Here is a 22149-nt window from a genome sequence, read left to right as displayed (position 1 = left end):
GTTGCTAGAGGTATTATTCAGAAGTAACTGGGAACTGGAGGACATTATGTTAAGTGAAATAAGCCAAAATAGAAAGTTAAACACTGCATATTCTTATTCATGTGGAAGCTTAAAAAAAAAAAAGTTGATCTCATAGAAGTAAAAAGCAGAACAGAGGATACTAGGAACTGAGAAGGGCAAGGAAAAGGGGAGGAAAGGGAGAGATTTGTTAAAGTATACAAAATTACAGTTATGTAAGAGGAATAATAAGTACTACTCTCTTATACCACTGTAGGATGACTATAGTTAATAATAACGGGCCAGGAGTGGTGGCTCATGCCTGTAATCCCAGCACTTTGGGAGGCCGATGTGGGCAGATCATGAGGTCAGGAAATCAAGACCATCCTGGCTAACACGGTGAAACACCGTCTCTACTAAAAATGGAAAAAAACTAGCCGGACTTGGTGGCGGGTGCCTGTAGTCCCAGCAGGGGAATGGCGTGAACCTGGGAGGCAGAGCTTGCATGCAGTGAGCCAAGATCGCGCCATTGCACTCCAGCCTGGGCAACAGGGCAAGACACTCTCTCAAAAACCAAACCAAACCAAACCAATAATGTATTATTTAGTTTCAAATAGCTAGAAGGAGGATACTGAATGTTCCCAACACAAAGAAATGATAAACGTTTGCAATGACGGATATGCTAATTACCCTGATGAGATCACTACATTATATGTATCAAAATGTTAGTATGTACCCCATAAATTTGTATTATAATTATTTCAGTTAAAATAATTAAATTTAATTTAAAAAGAAGTAATTGGGTAATACACTTTTTTGGTTCCAAGTACTATACTGTAATTAAAACTGGACAAGATAATTATAATTCCAGTTTATATCAACTGAAAGGTAAATAATTAAGAACATAAGCCACATCTGGCTTATGAAACAAATGATACGGTATAAAATATATCACATTGTAAACTTCATTTTTGCTACTGTTAGGTATGAAACATCTTCAATGAAGTTCATCAAAAACCATATATATGCTTTATGAAATTATAGGCAGACTGTGATCGAAGTTAGGATTCATTATAACTCAGGATCAGTTTTAGAAATAGCAAGAGGCTGGTCACAGTGGCTCATGCCTGTAATCCCAGCACTCTAGGGGGCTGAGGTGAGCAGATCGCTTGAGCTCAGGAGTTCCTGCCCAGCCTGGGTAACATGGTGGAAACATCTCTACAAAAAAATAAAATAAAGAATTAGGAAGTGTGGAGGTGCAGTCCCAGCTACTCAGGTGGCTGAGGTGGGAGGACTGCTTGAGCCAGGAGGTCAAGGCTGCAATGAGCCAAGATCACACCACTGCACTCCACGTGGGTCATAGAGCAAGCAAGGCCCTGTCTCAAAAGAAAGAAAGAAAAAATTGTACTATGATGAAGCACAAATTTCTCAGATGAGGATTTCAAGGCCTAGAAAGGTTATGTAACTTTACTTAAGATCATAGAGTAGTGAAGTGAAAAGGAAAACCTGTGCCCTCAACTGCTAGTCAAGTGCTCTTATCATTTTACCATGAAACTGCATCTTTATTTAAAAAAAAAAAACAAAAAAGTAAACAGCAATGCATACATAATAGTAAAAATATTCCTCCTTTAAAACTATGTATTTATATCCAAAGGATTTGTTCATTTGAAATATAGCAGACAAAATTTAATCAGATTTATAAAAAGCTTCTTTGTAGTTGCAGTGAAGTTACAGCAGCTATCAATTACTAAGAAATCTACAATAAAAAATTGTTGTCCTTGTTAGTTTTTTTCCGAAGTTCTTTGGAAAAAATGGACTGAAATGTGTCACTATAAAATTCACATATTGAAGTCCAAACCCACAATGTGACTGTATTTAGAGATGGGTTTTTAGGAAGTAATTAAGCTTAAATGAGGTTGTAACAGTGGGGTCCTAATCCTATGGGACTGGTGATCTTACAAAAAGAGGGTGAGAAACCACTCTTACCCCTGATTCCACCATGTGCATATACTGAGGAAAGGCCATGTGAAGACATGGCCAGAAGACGGCTGTCTGCGAGCCTAGAAGGGAGCCCTCACCAAGTTGGTTGGTACCTTGATCTTGAACTTCCCACCTCCAGAACTGTGAGAAATAAATTTCTGTTGTCTTAAGTCTATGGTATTTTGTTATGTCAGCCCAAGCTAATATAACTAGAATAGAAAAAAGGAAAGAAACTGAGGTACAACCAACGATACTGTGTTACTAATTACATTAAAATTTCCATCAATATTAAGCTGCCAGATGGATGAAATCAGGTCAAATGACATCTTTTCTTTTTACCAAAAACAGAGACAGAACTTACTGTTTAGATTCATCATCGTCTCCTTCATCATCTTCTAAATGTGCCACGTGTCCTCTAAATAAAAAGAATAATGTCATTGTTATTAAACGGATTTTACCAAAACAGCGTAAGAAGAAATTTTAGAAAATGCAGGAAAAGCTACCGTAAGATAAAATTTTATTTCTACATCTTTATAGGATAGGATAGATTCAGAATTAAAACAAGGAACTGGGAGTAGTGGATTGTGATGCCAGTTACTTGGGGGGCTGAGGTGGAAAGATCGCTTGAGACCAGGAGTTAAAGGCTGCAGTGAGCTATGATCACACCACTGCAATCCAGCCTGGGAAACAGAGCAAGCCCCTATCTCTATGAAAGAAAAAAAAAGACAACTCAAACAAATAGGCTACATAACAGAGAAAGGGGCAAACTGCCTTTACTTGTCTGTGACGTAAAGTACTTTAAGATTAAAAATTAAAATTACCGCTGATGCAACTCTTCTTCAACAGACTTCAGAAGACTCCTTAAAAGAAAAAACAAAAACAAAAAATAATGTGAATAAGTTATCAAAGGAATATCGAATGTGTTTGTATCACTTTAAACTTACCCACACATTTGTTTAATGATTACTTTTTACCATTTACTGAAAATTTGCTAGTGATCACCTCTGCAACCATAAAACATCAAGTTATATTGAATGAGATACCTCTGTTTTCCTGTCGCTAATGTCTTTACATATGTATTTTAAATGAACAAAATAAATCCTAATATTTATTGAAAAATACCAATTCAAACAGAAGACAACTCACCATGGAATGTCACAACAGTACTGACAAAACAATAATTGCAGGGTCATAGTCAGGAGTTTCCAGGATTCAAATTTTACCTGGAATGTTATACCTGACACCTGAAATTATATATACTTTTCTTTTTCTTAAAATAAGGAAGGTGACACACTGTAAAATAACATCATGCTCTCAGGCAATCCTACAAAATGAAACTCACCATGTTGGATCTCTCTGCGGAAGCATGCATGCATGTGATGTGAATACATGAATGTAGTAGCACTTTGCTTTCACGGAAGACACTCACTTACCTGAAGGATTTGTTCTCCAGTGGTGCACGGGCAAACACATTTACACTTTTGGGAGACTAAGCCTGTATCAGACCAGGTCGAGGATTTTACCATTAGGAGCAGTATACAAAACTTTAATTTTCAGGAATGTAAGAGAGAACTTATGACATTCCTGAAGTTCCCTTACTTCTTTTGACTGCAAGTTCATGCAGCACACCTCCTAAATTACACTCTTCAAGCATAAAGACTCAATAGACTTCTCAGAGCTAATAGGGAAGATAAATATAGTTACTAATATACTACTGGGATAAAAGTGAGTCAGCAAAAATTTTACTCTTCCCTAAAAGTTGTAAGGTAGCACCTTTTAATAACTTTCCCTCCTAATACATATCAGGAAAAACTGCCGTTAAAATTATAAAACATAAAAAAGGTATGGTTATCTACTGTAAGCAATTAATAGAATAGATTTTAGGCATCAATATTTTAATTAGCCCAGATTAACAACAATTTAAATTTTAAAAAATGACAAACTTATGACTCCAGAGTGGTAAATCCTGTAAGAAAATCATAAACTAATTGCAAGTCCTATTATGGAGATACAAAAAGTGAGGTACTGTAGTCAAATACTATCTTATTCACAAAGCTCTCCAAGGGCCAACTCTAAGAAAGCAGGAGCTTCTGTCTAGAGGCAGCAGAGCAAAATGAAGACAGGCTTTAAAGCCAAGATGGCCTGAATCTGAATCCTGCCTTCACCATCACAGGATATGGCACTGGATAAGTTACTCTGATTTCTCTATGCTTCAGTTTCCAGCTATATACAGTGGAAATCACCTCAGTACTTATTCCAAAGTGGCTGTCAGAAGATCTACTGAATTAATGTAGTAAAGTGCTTAGAAAAGTAATTTAGGACAGAGTTGGGACTTGATTAGTTATTTTCTTTATTATTATTGGCTAAGTAACATTTCCTTAAACTAGCAGTTCTCAAATTGTGGTATAAAAATCCTGGGGTCTCTTAGTCTCCTGTAGGGCTCTGCAAGGTCCAAACTATTTTCACAATATGTAATACCTTTGTTGCTCTTATTTTCTCATGAGTATACACTGGAGTTTTCCAGCGACTACAAGATGTGTAATACCACAATGGATTAAATGCAGTAGCAGACATGAGAATTTAGCTGTCTTCTATTAAGAAGACTTGAAAAAAAAAAAAAAACAATGTTACTTTTCTTACTAATATTTTGTTTAATAAAAAATAGCTATTTTTTTCATAAAAAATGTTATCAGTGGACCTCAACAAAAACTGTGCTGCAGTGTACTGACATATATAATAAAACCTTTTATGGCAATCATTCGTTGCCTCTGAGTCTCGGGAAAGAAATCAGTGGTGTTACAAGAAACCACTGTAAAGACGTGACATTTGAACTGGTCCTTAAGAACGGAGATTTTTTTTTTAAACACACACAAAAAAGTATGTTATTTATAACAAATAATATTATTATTTAAAAAATATATTAACATTTTAAAAAGTTCTAAGTTTAATTTCTAATACTATAAATATTGATGTTATAACCCCTATAAACAAAAGCTCTTTGGAATCCTCAGTAATTTTAAACACTGTAAAAAAACATGAGACCAAATATTTGAGAAGTGCTGCTTTAAACTATTTTACCAAATTAAACATAGTGCCTCTGAACTGTACAGTGGGCTTTTATGTAATTTTAGATGTGAAAAAATACTTTTTTGTTAAGCACATGACAATCTTTTTTGAGATATTTCTTTTTACAATAGAAAATATTAGGATTTGAATATATGACGATAATTTAAAATGTACCATATTTAATTGGATTTATACTGCATTCCACTTTATTTTCTTTTTTTCAGATGGAGTCTCACTTTTTTTGTCCAGGCTGGAGTGCAGTGGTATGATCTTGGCTCACTGCAACCTCCACCTCCCAGGTTCAAGCAATTCTCGTGCCTCAGCCTCCCAAGTACCTGGGATTACAGGTGCGCACCACCATGCCTGGCTAATTTTTGTATTTTCAGTAAAGACGGAGTCTCACTATATTGCCCAGGCTGGTCTTGAACTCCTGGCCTCAAGTGATCCACCTGCCTCGGCTTCCCAAAGTGTTGGGAATACAGGCATAAGCCGTGAGCCACCACGCCCGGCCAGCATTTCACTTTTTTAAAAAGAATCTTCCTGGGAGTTCTCTAACAATAAGACAATGGTTGAGTAAGTGAATATGAAAAAGAAGATAACCCATGGCCCAGGGATTCATATGTACATTTTAATCCATTCACCTATAAATCTCCATTATGTGTTAAGATATTTTATTAAAGAAATTATAGAATTAATACAGTCTTAATGAAAAGTAGGATGCATGATTTACTTTTTAGGCTTTATAAAAGAGAAAATGAAATACGGCTAAATTTGCTAAAAAGTCTGTTTACAGTAAATATTGCATCTTGAGAACACTGGAGAAAATGTGATACTGATTTATTCACCAAGATTGAGTGTTACACAATAAACAATGTCACTATTCACTAGTCCACTTGAATTCTTCTCTTATGGAAGTTTTAGAAAGTAAAGAACAAAACAAAGCAGAACAAAAACAACGCTTTCAGATGCTGAATTCTAAGTCAATCTAAAATGAGTAAGAAATTTTGATGAAAAGGTTAAAAATGAGACAATGTACAAACAGATATGGGAGAGGTCTAAAACGACCACCAAAATACTCAGCATATTCTCATTAGCTAAGGAATCAGTCTGCAGGTTATTAACATCTTTCAAAACTGTCTAACTGTCCTCAATCTGTAAGTACTGCCCCGATTACATTTCAAACAAAAACAAACAAACAAACAAAAAAGCCCTATTTCTCTAAAATTAAAGAGTTTTATTCACTCATATTATGTACTTGTTCATACAATCAACAATTATTTACTGAATAACTACCATAAATAAAGGCAACTAATAAGTATTTACTAAGTCCTAAATGTGCTAAATGCTTTATAGTGATTATTCCATTTCATCCTTAGCACCCTATGAGGCAGGTACTATTATATTATCCATTTTACTAGCAATAATAGAGGTAAATTTCTCAAAGTCATGTAGTTTATACGAAAAGCCATCTGGCATTTACTACTGCTATACTCAACTGTGCCAGGAATTGTGTAATTCAATGTACTCTTTTAACTATTACTTATTAGAAGAAAATTTACCTTCAACATTTTTTGCCCTAAATTAAAACAAAACATAAGTAATTTAATGTTTTCTTTTCTTTTCTTTTTTTTTTTTTTTGAGACGGAGTTTCACTCTTGTCTCCCAGGCTAGAGTGCAATGGCATGATCTCGGCTTGCTGCAACTGCCACCTTCTGGGTTCAAGTGATTCCCCTGCCTCAGCCTCCCGAGCAGCTGGGACCTCAGGCATGTGCCACCATGTCCAGGTCATTTTTGTATTTTTAGTAGAGACAGGGTTTTGCCATGTTGGCCAGGCTGGTCTCAATCTCCTGATCCACTCGCCTCAGCCTCCCAAAGTGCTGGGATTACAGGCATGAGTTACCGTTCCCAGCCTAGTGTTTTCTTTTAAAAATAGTATTTTGTTGGTTTTAAATAAATTATCAGAAAAGCTGACCTTAGTGAGATTAGAATTCCAAAGAAAAGGAGACAAGTAAGTATAAGTCAAAATACATATGCTTCCTGTTAGAAAAAGAAAAGTCCTATGTTAACAATTCTAATTAGATAGTTCCTGCATGGTCTGGAATAGGTAGAAACCCATCAATGGAAATCTGTCTGCCTGATCACCTATGGAGAAAGCAGGAAATACCTTTTTTTAAAACACTGCCTAATCACAAGAATAAAGCAGACATATCAATACAGCAAGAGGAGTGCTACATCCATGCTCATGTCACATGTATGTATAAACCTACACATGAAACACAGCCAAAGAGCAAACTTTTGGCCAACCTACCTTGCCAAGGGTTCGTTATATAGAATACAGTTCCTTAAGCAGGTATCCAATTAATAAAAAAATGAAGGTTGGGCAAATTATTAACATTTTACCTAGCCAAAATAACTATACACTATGAAAATGTCTAACAATCAGAAATCAGACAATGGGAACTAAGGAATCTGGAAAGGCATTTAGTGAGGGGCTACATTTCTTTTTTTGTACTTTGCATGTACAAATTTTTAAAATATATTTCAAATGAATCAAAAAAGGTAAAAAATATTTTCCCAAATTTTTCAGTGTCTTAAAATACACTAAAATTGGCTAACAAGGTCCTTAAAATTAGTGACCTCATGTTTAGAGAAAATAACATAAAAACTCTTCAAAATTTTTTTTATTTGCTAATCCACTATGAGACAAACTTTCCTTTGTTTTTCACCAACAAACTAAGACAATTTATAAATCACAAATAGCTACCATTTAGGTAAAATTTCATTTTTCTACCAAGAAAATTTTACATTTACTTTCCATTTTAATAAACATAAATGCTAATAATAATAATGACTTAATAATAGTATCAAAGCTAATAATATTTTTAAAATTCTGATAGTATTTAACTGAAGTTCAGTTTAAATAAAAACTAATATATTTCTGTAGGTTGTTATTAAAGCCTTTTCTCTGTGTTAGGAAAGGATAGCATATTTAAGTAAAAAATTAAACATTTGGTATTTAGTTTATTTAAAAAAAGAAACATGATTTTGCATTATTACCCTTAAAACTAAGCTATTTGTCTTTAGTTACTATTTCTCAACTGCTTAACTTAAAATATGGGAATATATATGTCTCAACTCTCTAATGCAACTGAAATAATATTTTGAAATTTTGCGAGGCATAGTGGCTCACACCTGTAATCTTAGCACCTTCTGGGAGGCTGAGGCTGATGCATCACTTGAGGCCAGGAGTTTGAGACCAGACTGGCCAACATGGTGAAACCCAGGCTCTACAAAAATACAAAAAATTAGCTTGGCATGGTGGTGGGCGCTTGTAGCCCCAGCTACTGGGAGGCTGGGGCGTGAGAATCACTTGAACCTGGGAGGTGGAGGTTGCAGTGAGCCGAGATCACATCACTGCATTCTCGCCTGGGCAACAGAGTGAGACTAGCCTGCTTCAAAAAAAAAAAGAAATTTTAAGTTGTTCTGATTATTAAAATAATATATGCATTGCTGGAAGATCTTGGTAATTTAAATTATATTCCCTTATAAATTAGTTTTTATGATAATTTATCCACAAACTTAGAAAATGAGACTCTAAGAGGAATAGTAAACTTCTGTCTCCCATCATACCTGGCAAATGAACAATTTAAATTGTTAATGTCTGTAAGCTGCCTTTTAACCTGTGTGCCTCTATCAACTAGATAGTGCCTGGTGTAGAAGAGGCATTAAATAACTGTTGAATTTATTTACTGCATAGACTGGTAACTTTTAAGAATTCAGACACACATTTTAACTACTATCTTACTTTAAGAAAGCCTTATAGCCAAAAAGTTAAGATTTCTAAGTTGTATGAATAATTCTAGCTGTTTTCAGTGACCAACTCATCTTAGAGATGTATCAAAGCAAGTTTTACAAGAAATAAACAGATCAATTTTAGAAATAAATTGCTAAAACATACATCTGCCTTCAGTGGCAATACACGTGGTTTTTCTCTAACATACAAGATCAGCAAAGTAGCTTGATATAAAAAAATTATGTTGATGCTTCCCATTATGACAACTATTAACTAAATAATGAGCAAGGAAGCAACGGAAAAACGTTAAATGTATATTGTAAAATATATCTACCAGCCTAATACAATTTTCTACCTTAAATATTAAAATACAATATTAAAGACAACTTAATCATTCTTGAATTTAAATTAAGTTTTAAAAGAACTTTACTTACTTGTTTGCACCTAAAAAGTAACTACCTTGGTGTCCTTGTCCATATTCCAGTTGCAGATCCTAATAGTACAAAATAAAATATTTAGCACAAGAGTGGTATAAACATACCATGATACATTAATATATATTATTTTTAAAGGACAAGCCCCAGACCCCCAAATAAATCTGTATTGCTATACATTCTTAAAAAAGAAGGATTTCATGAGTTCATAGTCCTAAGTATTTTATTATTTGAGTGTTTTTCTTGGAATTTTTCTGAATAATATATGCAAAGTTTCATTTTTGGTTACTGTTACTTTAATTAACTTTTGGAAAAATCAGTTTTTAGAAAGAGAAAAGCTCAAATAAGGTATTTATTCTCCAGTTATAATAAAGCAAAAATGTTCAGAGAAGTGAAGAAGCAACAAAAATCTTGGTTTACTTTGTATATAGTATCTAAAATAATTATGTATATATACACATTCACATATCTCTACTGCTATTTCATGTAGGTAATAATTTTTTAAAATATAAAATTAGGTGTTATTTTAAAAGTAAATTACATATATGAACTTGTACAATATTATACACTGTATTGAAGGACTTTTAATAATTTTTTAAGAGTATAAAAGCAAAACTTCAAATGAGTATTAAGGCAGTTCCTCAACTATTTAAACACTTTCCGACTTAATGCTGTGGGTTATAGAGTGTTAAGAATTAACATTTAAAAGGATGAACAGTACACATGCTCAACTCAAATGCCTTCTTGAGAAAAAGAAACCTGCTTTCCAACAACCATGAAAAGCATGAAGTAAATTTAGCTGCCTTTTGTCCCCTTCTTAAAGAGTCATGGTAATCTACGCACTGTTTTAACCATTAAGGGGGAATATTTGACATTTTAAAAATGAATCTTATTTACATTAGAATATAGCATATTTAAAGTGCTTTTTTACTTTTACAAGATATTCTCAGATTCATAATCAGGGCTTAACACAAAAGTCACCCTGGAGCAGCCACCTTCCAAGATTGCCAGGGAAGATTATCTGCAGCCTTCTCCAAGTCTCCACAGCATTCAACACACAGAGCTCCTCTAGCACTTATGCTGCATTTTAATCTATTTACATGTTCGTAAAAGTGAGCTCCTTAAAAAATGGGAAATGATCAAATCTATCTTCTTTCCTTACAGCCTATGGTCTAGCATTGTTCCTGGCACAAACTGACTGACTGCACCATAAATAAATGCTTGTTCAAATGCCAACTGTTTATTTTCCCATAAATAAAACCTCAGCCTCATTAACATACATAAAGCTAATTCTAAATCACAAAACATACTAAGCCTCAGAATATAAGGATTTTAAGCAATACATTACATTTAAGAGAAAAGCACTTTAAAATTTAAATATTCCAAGATCTGTCAAAAAAATATCTGATGAAAATTAAAATCAAAATCCTGGTTTACGACAAGACTCAAATTTTGTCTTCTTCAATATTCGTGTTCTTCCATGCATAACAGTAAGTGTTCTTATCAGTGTCAGAAAAGATAACACATCATAAAAAAGATTAGTTGACTGTCACACTGGTATCACACGAAATTCTAATGAAAAAGGACATCTGTACTCTAATTTGTAATGATAGATCTTAATAAGATAAAATCATTGTTACCACAAAACTGCACAGTTTAAGTGGTCATGACTTTACTATTGAATCCTTAAACTGCAGTATTCAGTAAAGAGAAGTACTAAGTTAAACAAACACAAAATTTGTTTTCTTCAGCTATGGATAACTGGGCCCTCTATCAGACCAGCTACATTTTTAGCCAATATAATCTCTAAGCCTTTAATCGAATGACAGCTTCCAAAAGCACACATTCGTGTGGAGTGGCCATGGCTTGTGTTATATAAACACAGATGTGTCACAGAATATTCAGCTCATCTGATACATGACAAGTAAAAGGTTGGTAATAATGATTAAAAATAAAGGAAACAGGCTGGGCACGGTGGCTCACGCCTGTAATCCTAGCACTTTGGGAGGCCGAGGCGGGTGGATCATGAGGTCAGGAGGTAGAGACCATCCTGGCCAACATGGTGAAAACCCATCTCTACTAAAAATACAAAAAATTAGCTGGGCGTGGTGGCTCGAGCCTGTAGTCCCAGCTACTTGGGAGGCTGAGGCAGGAGAATTGCTTGAACCTGGGAGGCGGAGGTTGCAGTGAGTTGAGATCACGCCACTGCACTTCAGCCTGGTGAAAGAGAGAGACTCCATCTCAAAAAAAATAAATTAATTAATTAAAAAAAAACAAAAAACAAAAAAACTGAGATCAGCAGTATATTTAGAAAGGTAAGAAAAGTATCTAAAATAACTAAGGCAATACATTAATAGAAAATTGAGCATAGGCTCATATAGAGAACAACATTCAGGCCAGGAGAGAAGTTGTAGATAGATCCAAGTCTGATGATTAAATGGGTCATGTCCCAAGTCTTACCAGGAAAGGTGAAATTCAAAAGGGCTCATTCTTTAACAATTTCTTCTCCCTAAACTATGTTATAGCAACCATGGAACTAAAACAATGTGCCAGGAATACCATAAGTAAAATATTACTTTAAATCCTTCTAAAACGTTTCTAATCTCATTTAATACAACCATTGTTTACCAAGCACCTATTATCTGACAGGAATTCAGACAGAAAATCAGATAAGGAAAATGAGAAGAAATAAAAAGGAAAGGAACAAAACGGAAACCAGGGCAAAGTTAGTAGTTAATTATACGTCTTTGGGGCAGTCCAAGAAAGACTGATCTAAAATGCTTTTCAAAAAGGATTTGGAAGTTATTCCATATCAGAAAAATGCTACCAAAATAATGCTTGGAAAGGCACTCAAACTATCCGAAGATGATGGTATCCTATGGCCATTCTTTATAAGCTAAATAAGAAACACTTGAGTATGCCAGCATAAAAAAAGTTAGTAGCGCTAATCAGGCATCAACTTGTTAGTGAATGACAATGTTTACACAGTAGAGTCAAATAAGTAACAAGTGCTGAAAACATGCAATAACCTAGTACAGATTAAAAGTTCAAGATCGTTATCCTAGCCCAATTAAAATATCTTTTTAGGTTGCAAAGTCCTAATTTCAATAGTTCATTTTAATGAACGGGAGATTATTTCGTGTGAGAAAACTGGAAGTGAACAAAGGATATAACATGGAGCACTGGAAAAGGAAAAGCATATGACCAAAAAACATCTTATTGTAGTTTTAAAAAAAATCCCCTTGGGAGATTTAAGTCTATACCTGATGAGAAAGCAGCAGGAAGTCAATAGAATTGATACAGTTCACTACAAAAACACAAAAGAAAAAAATACTTGAGCAATATATCTTGATCAAGAAAAAGAGAGAACAGGAGAAATATTTTCCCATCAAAAATGAGAAAATTATGGCACAAATAAGGTTGTTAGTGAGATACCTTGTAATGCAGTAGATGATTTATAGAAATAGAGAGGGGATGGATCCAGGATAATTCAAAGATTTTTTATTTCTTAAAAAGTCAGAAAAGCAAGTAGAGTCAGAATATTAACTGATCAAGTTAGGATTCTGACTAACAAAAGCAGATTAAGGAGCCTGAAAATTGAATAACATGACTTTTGTACTGCAGGCTCGGAAATGAATACTGGCAAGGTGAGGTATACTATATACTTCTTCAGAGCAATGATTATGTTACTATTTATTTATTCCCCTCCATAGCCATTAACACAGTGTTCTTTGGGTTTTTGTTTGTTTTTGAGATGGAGTCTTGCTTTGTCGCCCAAGCTGGAGTGCAGAGGCGTGATCTCAGCTCCCTGCAACCTCTGCCTTCTGGGTTCAAGAAATTCTTCTGCCTCAGCCTTTCAAGTAGCTGGAATTACAGACATGTACCACCATGCCCAGCTAATTTTTGTATTTTCAGTAGAGACGGGGTTTTGCCATGTTGGCCAGGCTGGTCTCAAACTCCTGACCTCAAGTGATCCGCCCGCCTCGGCCTCCCAAAGTGCTGGGATTATAGGCGTGAGCTACCGCGCCGGGTCAACATAGTCTTTTATACAGAATTAACTTTCTATTTTTTTTATTGGTATATGGGCTTAAATAGCCAGTAAAACTATGCAAATTAGAAAAAAATAGCATCAGTTAAGATGGATGTGTAATATAACCTTTTAATCTGAAGACAGCATTTTGCCAATCAGACAAACCAATTTTTATGGTTATGGGCAAAACTCTTTTAATTAATTTACAGTGAGTTTTTGTTTTAAACTTAGGCATCTTTCAAAAATTCTCATACTGTCAATTCTAAAAAATCAAGCCCTATTCTTCTGGCTTCGTATATTAATTACCTGATTATTCTGTTTGTTTGTTTGTTTTACAAGAGCACTTTTGGATAGCACAAAAGTTGAAATACAATATTCTAAATTCATTTACAAAATCATAAAATAAGTACAGTTGGCATTTATAACAACCAGAAATCATGGGTAATATGGAATGTTTAGGCAGCAAGGTCTTTAAAGGGGTAAATGTTCCTTCTGGTCCCAAAGGAATTTAAGGTTTTTACCTTGGTGCCAATTGCCAGCTAAGATGAGAGCCAGACATTTTGGATTCCTCAGGCTTTTAGTGGTCAGCCACAAGCATTTGTAAGAGAAGAAATCTTGTTCATAGTGCCAAGATTTTAGAATTGATAACATTAGAACACAGAAATAACTGTGGCTACTTCATACCCATTAGGATAGCTATTATCAAAAGTTAAAAACAAAACAAAACAGAGGATAATAACAAGTGTTGATGAGGAGGTGGAGAAATTACAAGTCATGTGCATTGCTGGTGGAAATGTAAAAATGTTGCAGCTGCTGTGGAAAATAGTATGGCAGTTTCTCAAAAAATTAAAGATAGAACTACACGTCCATTTCTAGTTACATATCAAAAGAGTTGAAAGCAGGGACTCAAACAGATATTTGTATATCCATGTTTATAACAGCATTATTCACAATACTGTCTATCAATAGATGAATGTATAAACAGAACGTGGTATTTACATGCAATGGAGTATTATTCAGCCTTAAAAAGGAAATTCTGACACATGCTGCAACACGGAGGAACCCTGAAGATATTATGAAATTATGCTAAGTAGTGAGCCAGTCACAAAAGAACAAATATGCTATGATTTCACTTATACAAGATAACTAGAGAAGTCAAATTCATAGTCAGAAAACAGTGTTCACTGCCAGGGGCTGGAAGGAAAAAGGAATGGGGAGTTATTGTTTCATGAGTATAGAGTTTTAGTTTGGGAAAATGAAATCATTCTGAAGATGGAGAGCAGTCACAATAAAAAACCAAAACAAAACAAAACATAACAGTCGGACATACATATTTATTTTTAAAAGGTGGGGGGCCCAGTATGATTTTACTTTAAAAACATATACCGATGATGTTGGGTAGAGGCGATACAGCACAGTGCTTTAATTTTGAATTCCTGAGTCAGGCTGCTTAGGAATCCCAGTTCTGCTATTCCTAGTTAAAGAGTAACGAATTTCAGCTTCTTTGCACTTTAAATCACCTCATTTGTAAAACAAGAATACTAACATATTTAAAATGCTTAGAATAATGTCTGGTATATAAAATCCTGTAGATAAATGTTAGCTTTTGTTCCACTGGGAGTGAGCTTTAAGGTTGATTTTATAAGCTGTATACTCTGACAGATATTTCATTCATCCTCTTCTGCCAGAACTATCCTAACAGTCCCTAAATCCCTCCATTGTCACAAGACCCCCTCAACTGCTCCTCTGTACCACAAGAAACTCCTGATTACAGGGCAGGGAGCAGGGATGAAGGTGGGAGCAGTTACAGGGAACAAAGCCACAATATGGTAACTTATTCAAGTTACTAGGCTAGTTCCACATGTGTCAGAGAAAAGAGTATTTGTAATTTTTTTTTTTTTTTTTTTTTTTAAAGATGGAGTCTCACTCTGTTGCCAGTCTGGAGTGCAGTGGCACAATCCTGGCTCACTGCAACTTCCACCTCCCAGGTTCAAGCGAATTCTCCTGCCTCAGTCTCCCAAGTAGCTGGGACTACAAGCACATGCCACCACGCCCAGCTAATTTTTTGTATTTTCAGTAGAGACAGGGTTTGACCATGTTGGCCAGGACGGTCTCAATCTCTTGACCTTGTGATCTGCCCGCCTCAGCCTCCCAAAATGCTGGGATTACAGGCGTGAGCCACCGTGCTCGGTCGAGTTTCTGTAATTTTAAAGTACTATGTTTCCAGTTTTGTTGTTATCTTTTCTACATGGAGGATATTAATAAATACTAGAATCAATTCAAAATGTTGTGTTGTCTTTATTTCTGCAATAAATTTCACTAATTGTCATTCTACCCTAGATGTCTAATTCTGAAGACATTTTCAATCCAGCAATCACCAACTGTGTTTTCTTCAGACATTCTATCTCACTTGGCCCTATGGGTTCATACTTAATTCTCACACATTTTGTCTCTTTAGGCCATTGAACACATCCCCTCTTTTTTTTGAGACAGTGCGTTTACTGGCTCTCCTAGCTTTTCAACTGCTTCTTTCCTACCTCCAATGTTGGTTCTACCTGAATGTTAAACACAGGCATCATCCACTATGGTAACCAGTTTTTCGCACTCTTTTTTCAGATGTAACAATGGGGAACATATGTAATTTCGTGGTTTCATCTATCACTTCCTCTTTGATAATTTAAATCTACTTTTTAAAAAAGGAATCCCAGATTAGTGTAATTCCAAAATCTCAGCTGTCCGCCTGACATCTCTCAAACCTGTGCTCTGTGCCAGCAATTGTTTCCAATTCCTGTGAAACAGAGCCAGCATCTGTCCCTTTTCTTCCTGAAGAATCTACAATGTTCCTACACAATACTGACATTAGTCTTAGTCCCTCCCAGAAGCCAGATAAGCCACATGGGCCCCAAAGCTCTTCTCCTTCTCTCATCTCTACAATACTTACTGTATGTTAGCTTCCCCTCACCAACACTTGCCACTTGGCAAAATTTTGGCAAGCCATTATGGATTTTGTTGCATGGGTAAGAGTTTGAATGTTTAAGTACATTCTGTCCAATAAGACAGCAACCTCTCTAAAGAAGGGAAATTATGTCTAAAATCTCTTTTATATTTTACAAATGTCAGAAGTCCTAGATTAAAAAATTTACATAAAGAATCATTTAAGCCAACCCAAATTGAAAGATGTATGTTACTAAGGTAAAGAGGAAGGAAAGAGAAGAAAACTCCATTTAAAAGTCAGAAGTAGAATCTGGGAGTAAATATGTGGGTAACCTGGGGCTCTCGCCAACCACAGTAGCAGAAAGAACTATTTACTTAATAACAACTATTATTTATGTAATATTTAATCGCATCAATTTCTCATTTTTTCTTATGTAATGGTAAGACAGTATTTATAACTTCAGGAATACTTTATAATCTAAATTTTGTCCTAAGGAAACCAGACATGATAGTAACGCTGAAAAATTAAAACTTCATCTGAGAATGATTTCATTGTTAATGTAGGAGCAAATTATTTTTACAAATTAAATATGTACCATATATTATATGAATAATATATGTGTGTGCCATATGATATATGAATATATATTATATATGTAATACATATGAATATATGTACCATATAACATATAAATAGTTTATATATATATGTGGATGGGTGGTTTCTAATTCATTAAAACAAGTTACATCATTAAACTGGACATTTTTACAGGGAAATGCCATTTCTTTAAAAAAAAAACCTTAATATACGAATGAGAAAATTAAACATTAACATTTTTCATAAAAAAGACAAGTATGTTTATTTATCACTACAGCATTATATTTGAATAGGTAGATATACATATGTAACTTGTTATGGGAAAAAATTGCCACAATTCTTAATATATGGAAGTTTGCTAAATGATAGCAACTTATAAAACAATGCTTTAACTGGACAAAATGTTTGATCTTAAAAGAAAACAATTAAGACTAAAACAATGCTGACAAAGAAAATCAGAAGATGAGAAATACCAGATTAGATCTTGCAGTGTAGTATATTTCTTCTGAACTGTCCAAAAAACCATCACTGTCGGGCTGTTTAGCAGAGACCAAGAAACCCAAGTTATTTATGCTTAGACTAAAAGCCACAAATTCACAAAGGGAAACTTTCACAAACGAAGTAAGTCCTGCTAATATAATTTTATTAAGGCAAATGGAAAGTCAAACTGTATTAGGCAGCTTCTAAAAAAGCAACATTCCAACAATTTTGCTCTAAAATGCAGTTACTAAATTAGTACAGAATTTAAATACAGGCAATGCCAACTTACAAAGGGAAACAAAAAACAAACTCAAACTGCCTTAACAAAACACAATTAGCATTTATAAATATCATGACTACTTTTTCTTAATTTTCTCCACCCCTCTTCATAAATGTCAGGCTTTGGTATTACAATATGATCATTTTAAGACTTTTTCTTTAACATTCTATTCCTCCACACTGGTACACTGAATTAGAGTAACTATAAGGTAAAGGCTAATGACTCCCTTTGCATGCTTCAGTCAAGAGAGCTAAAATAAGCATTAAACTGAATAAGAAAGCTCCTACTTCAATCCTTAGTATTTATTAAGTTACTTTTTCTCTTATTAACTAGCAAATAAAAAAAATGAAACAGACATCATATGGAACTCTGGCAAAATAATTTCTTTAGAATTTTGTATTTTCCAATGTCTCATTTTTTACCGTTCTACAGAATATTAACATCTCAAATAGCTGCAAAGTATTTTGCTTTTATGACTGAATCTAATATATTATCATTTATCTGGAAAGGAGTATATAAGACAACAAAAGAATCATGCAAAGTATATTCATAAAATTATAGCAAGCCTTAAATGAATGACAAACTTCATTTACTATGTATGTGTCATCTCCCTAGGTTTTAGTCCTCTATACAGATATGACTCTACTCTAATGTTTGGAAACCATGGCATTTATCCTAAAGATACATATTTTAAAAAGCCCCTCAAAAACAGAAAAAATAAAAAATAAAAAAAATTAAAAGCTAGCATTAAAAACATTTAATCAGAGAATGGTAAAACTAGTAAGTTTCTCCTAAAATAATTTTGAAAATATTCAGCAACACAGATTTATTTATTAAGAATTTGAGAATTACTTACCTTTTTGTTTCCCACAAGCTTTTTAAAATTTTGTTTTATGTTTTTAAAGACAAGGTCTCACACTTTTGCCTAGGCTAGAGTACAGTGGTGCGATCATAGCTCACTGTAACCTTGAATTCCTGGGCTCAAGGGATCCTCCCGCCCTAGCCTTCCAAGTAGCTAGGACTACAAGTACACACCGCCATGTCAACTAAGTTTTAAAATTGTTTTGTAGAGACAGGGTCTTACTATGTTGACCAGACTGGGACCTTAAATGTTTTTGAAAATATTAACGGCTAGCTTTTTTGGTCAGTACTAATACATCACAGAGACAAACTAAAACATTTATTTTCAGTATTAACATTCTAAGGCTACGCTACTTACAAGTTCATGATGTGGTTCTGTCTCCTTTCTTAAGGGTGGATCAAATTTCACTTGGCCAACTAAAAAAGAAAAAAAAAAGTAAAACCAGGATGTTTTTATATTCTTAATGACAATAATTTAAAAAGTTATTCTATGCTAAAAGACATTTAATGCTACCATCAACCACACACTGATCTCCAAAGATTTTTGTTTTCAATTTTTAAAACTGATACTAATAAGTGTAAATATTCATGGTGGTGCATGTGATACTCTGATACATGTGGACAGTGTGTAATGAACAAAACAGGATAATTAGGATATCCATCACATCAAACATTTATCATTTCTTTGTGTTAGGGAACACTCCAAATCTTCTAACTATTTTGAAGTATACAATAAATGATTGTTAATTATAATTTCCCTACTCTGCTACCGAACACTAGAATGCATTCCTTCTATTTAACTTTATTTTTGTACCTATGAAACAACCTCTTTTCATCCACCTATCTCTTACCCATTCCTGCCTCTGGTAACCATCATTCTACTCTACCTCCATGAGATCAACTTTTTTAGCTACCATATATGAATGAGAACGTGAGACATTGTCTTTCTATGCCTAGTCACTTAACATTAATGTCCTCCAGTTCCATCCATGTTGTTGCAAATGAAAGGATTTCATTCTTTTTTATGACTGAATAATATTCTGTTGTGTATATATACATTTCCTGAATGTATGAATATAAATATATTCATCCGTTGATGGACATATAGGTTGTTTCTTTATCCTAGGTATTGTGATAATGCTGCAATAAACTTGGGAGTGTAGATATCTTTTACATATACCGATATCCTTTCTTTTGGATGCGTAATCCAGTGGTTCTGAATCATATGGTAGTTCTATTTTTAGTTTTTGAGGAACCGCCATACAAGAGTTCCGTTTTCTCTGCATTTTCACCAGCATGTGTTATTTTTTGGCTTTTTAACAACAGCCATTTAAACTAGTGAAATGATATCTCATTGGGGTTTTTCTTCTTTGATTTGTATTTTCTTTACAATTAGTGATGACGAACATATTTTCATGCACCTGATGGCCATTTGTACATTAGCTGGAAAAAGCCCAATAAAGTCTGCTTTATTAACTGCTAAAGCCTAATTTGTTAATTCTAGGCCTTTTCCACAGTAATAAAAGAAGATGATTAACAAAATTATATGTGTGTACAATCAGGATCTAACTTGCTACTTTGTTGTGACCAGGCATAAAACAGAGACAATCTTTTTTTGTATCGTTTTGTTCTTTGAGACGGAGTCTCTTTTTGTCGCCCAGGCCGGAGTGCAATGGCACAATCTCGGCTCACTGCAACCTCCACCTCCTGGGTTCAAGCGGTTCTTGTGCCTCAACCTCCTGAGTAGCTGGGACTACAGGTGTGAGCCACTACACCAGGCTAATTTTTTGTATTTTTAGTAGAGACAGGGTTTCACCATGTTGGCCAGGCTGGTCTGGAACTCCTGACCTCAGGTGATCTGCCCACCTTGGCCTCCGAAAGTGCTGGGATTACAGGTGTCTGGCTGTAATCGTGCCTGGCTGAGACAATCTTAACTCAGTATTTAGGTGGGTAGACAGCAGCTGATACAGGGTACTTGTGGAAGCCAGCCTGTAACATGGTCCCCAGTGACTCCTCCCTCTTGGTATTCACAACGCTTCCACATTGGATCAGGGTTGGCTGTGACCAAAAGACCAGAGTAGAAGTAACTGTATATGAAGTCCAAGATAAAGTTTCTGTCTTGGGCTCTCTCTGTTGGATCACTTGCTGTGGAGGAAGTTACATTGTGAGCAGCACTAAAGAGAGGCCTCTTGGCAAGGAAGTGAAGCCTCTGGCCAACAGTTACATGAATGAGCTTGGAAGTAAATCTTCCAGTCCAGTCAAGCCTTCAGATGACTCCAGCCCTAGCTGATACCTGTGTGCAACTTTATGAGACCTTGAACCAGAATTATTCAGCTAACCTGTCCTGGATTCCTGACTCTCAAAATCTATTAAAGACAATAAATGTTTATTGTTTAATATGAGCAGATATACAGAAAGTGAGAAAATTCAACACCTTCAGACTTATACTAAAAGAAATACTAAAAGGAATTATTTAATCAAAAGAGATCCATAAGTGGTGGTACAGAAATACAGTATTGAATGAAGAGCAAAAAATTAGTAAATATACAGATAAATACAAATGAATATTGACCATGGTTAATGACAATAATACTGTCTTATAGGATTTAAAATATATGGGAGTTGATTTAAAAAATGTTTATTGTTTTAAACTACTAAATTTTGGGTTTGCTACACAACCAAAAACAACCACTGTAGCTAAAGTATAAACTAGCCAGAGTGGACATAGATTAACTGTACTAGATTTGTCTTTTTTTTTTTTTTTTTTTTTTTTTTGAGAAGGAGTCTCGCTCTGTTACCCAGGCTGGAGTGCAGTGGCGCAATCTCGGCTCACTGCAAGCTCCGCCTCCTGGGTTTAGGCCATTCTCCTGCCTCAGCCTCCCGAGTAGCTGAGACTACAGGTGCCTGCCATCTCGCCCGGCTAGTTTTTTGTATTTTTTAGTAGAGACAGGGTTTCACCATGTAGGCCAGGATGTTCTCTATCTCCTGACCTCGTGATCCGCCCGTCTCGGCCTCCCAAAGTGCTGGGATTACAGGCTTGAGCCACTGTGCCCGGCCCTCGTCTTTTCTTTTTCTTTGCTGTTCTAATGTATTGAATGTTTCAGTACCTTTACCTTTTATTTCTATAGCTCATTATCATTATCTGATCTTATAATCTGGGTAAAACCCTCAAGTCTCCTGAGATAAAAGCAGAGGAAAAAATATAGAACAATAAAAAGAAAACAAACAGCCACAATATATTACATTTCAACTAGTAAGAGTTTCAGCCAAAACCAAAACTTCGCAACCAAGGTGAGGAAAAGAGTGAGATTTCAAAGCATAATCACTTTTCTAATGGTTTTATTTCAACTTTGTATGTAAATTTATTGTGAACGTTAATATCAATGAAAGAAGACAATGGGATTTGAATATTTAGCAACAGGAGGCATAAGGAAAAAAATGGTTGAGAAACAGCCCTGTAATATCTCCAATTATGTGTGGGTATGTATATGCTTTTAAGCTGTTAATGGCTCAGATATTAAATTTTGGCCCTTAGATCTGGTAAGTAGGTTAAGAATGAGTCCATCATTAATTGTTCACAATTGATCACACATCCAAGATTACAAAATAACTTTTAGTAAGGTATCAAAACTAACATATACTTCATGTTGATAAAGGCCTATTGAACAGCTTTCACCTATACTTGTCTTCAAATTC

The 22149-nt window shown here is 34.8% G+C and overlaps 1 protein-coding gene across 2 annotated transcripts in view; it reads right to left on the bottom strand.

The window, feature by feature from the left end:
* MAP4K3 (mitogen-activated protein kinase kinase kinase kinase 3) overlaps nucleotides 1-22149 on the bottom strand; it is a 185522-nt gene that overhangs the window by 40017 nt on the left and 123356 nt on the right. Inside the window, exons 14-18 of one of the 2 annotated variants that reach the window (XM_011935930.1) lie at nucleotides 18812-18870; nucleotides 17306-17368; nucleotides 9271-9329; nucleotides 2799-2837; nucleotides 2339-2392 (exon numbers count right to left, since the gene is read on the bottom strand). In XM_011935930.1, coding sequence (XP_011791320.1) covers nucleotides 2339-2392; nucleotides 2799-2837; nucleotides 9271-9329; nucleotides 17306-17368; nucleotides 18812-18870 — 274 coding nt within the window. The remainder of the gene's footprint in view (nucleotides 1-2338; nucleotides 2393-2798; nucleotides 2838-9270; nucleotides 9330-17305; nucleotides 17369-18811; nucleotides 18871-22149) is intronic. The other variant, XM_011935931.1, reaches the window with a different exon arrangement.

This window comes from Colobus angolensis, unplaced genomic scaffold (genome assembly GCF_000951035.1).
Source record: "Colobus angolensis palliatus isolate OR3802 unplaced genomic scaffold, Cang.pa_1.0 Scaffold15, whole genome shotgun sequence".
Classification (NCBI taxonomy): domain Eukaryota; kingdom Metazoa; phylum Chordata; class Mammalia; order Primates; family Cercopithecidae; genus Colobus; species Colobus angolensis.
Note: the sequence above shows the minus strand (reverse complement) of the source record. Positions and strands in the feature narration are given on the sequence as shown.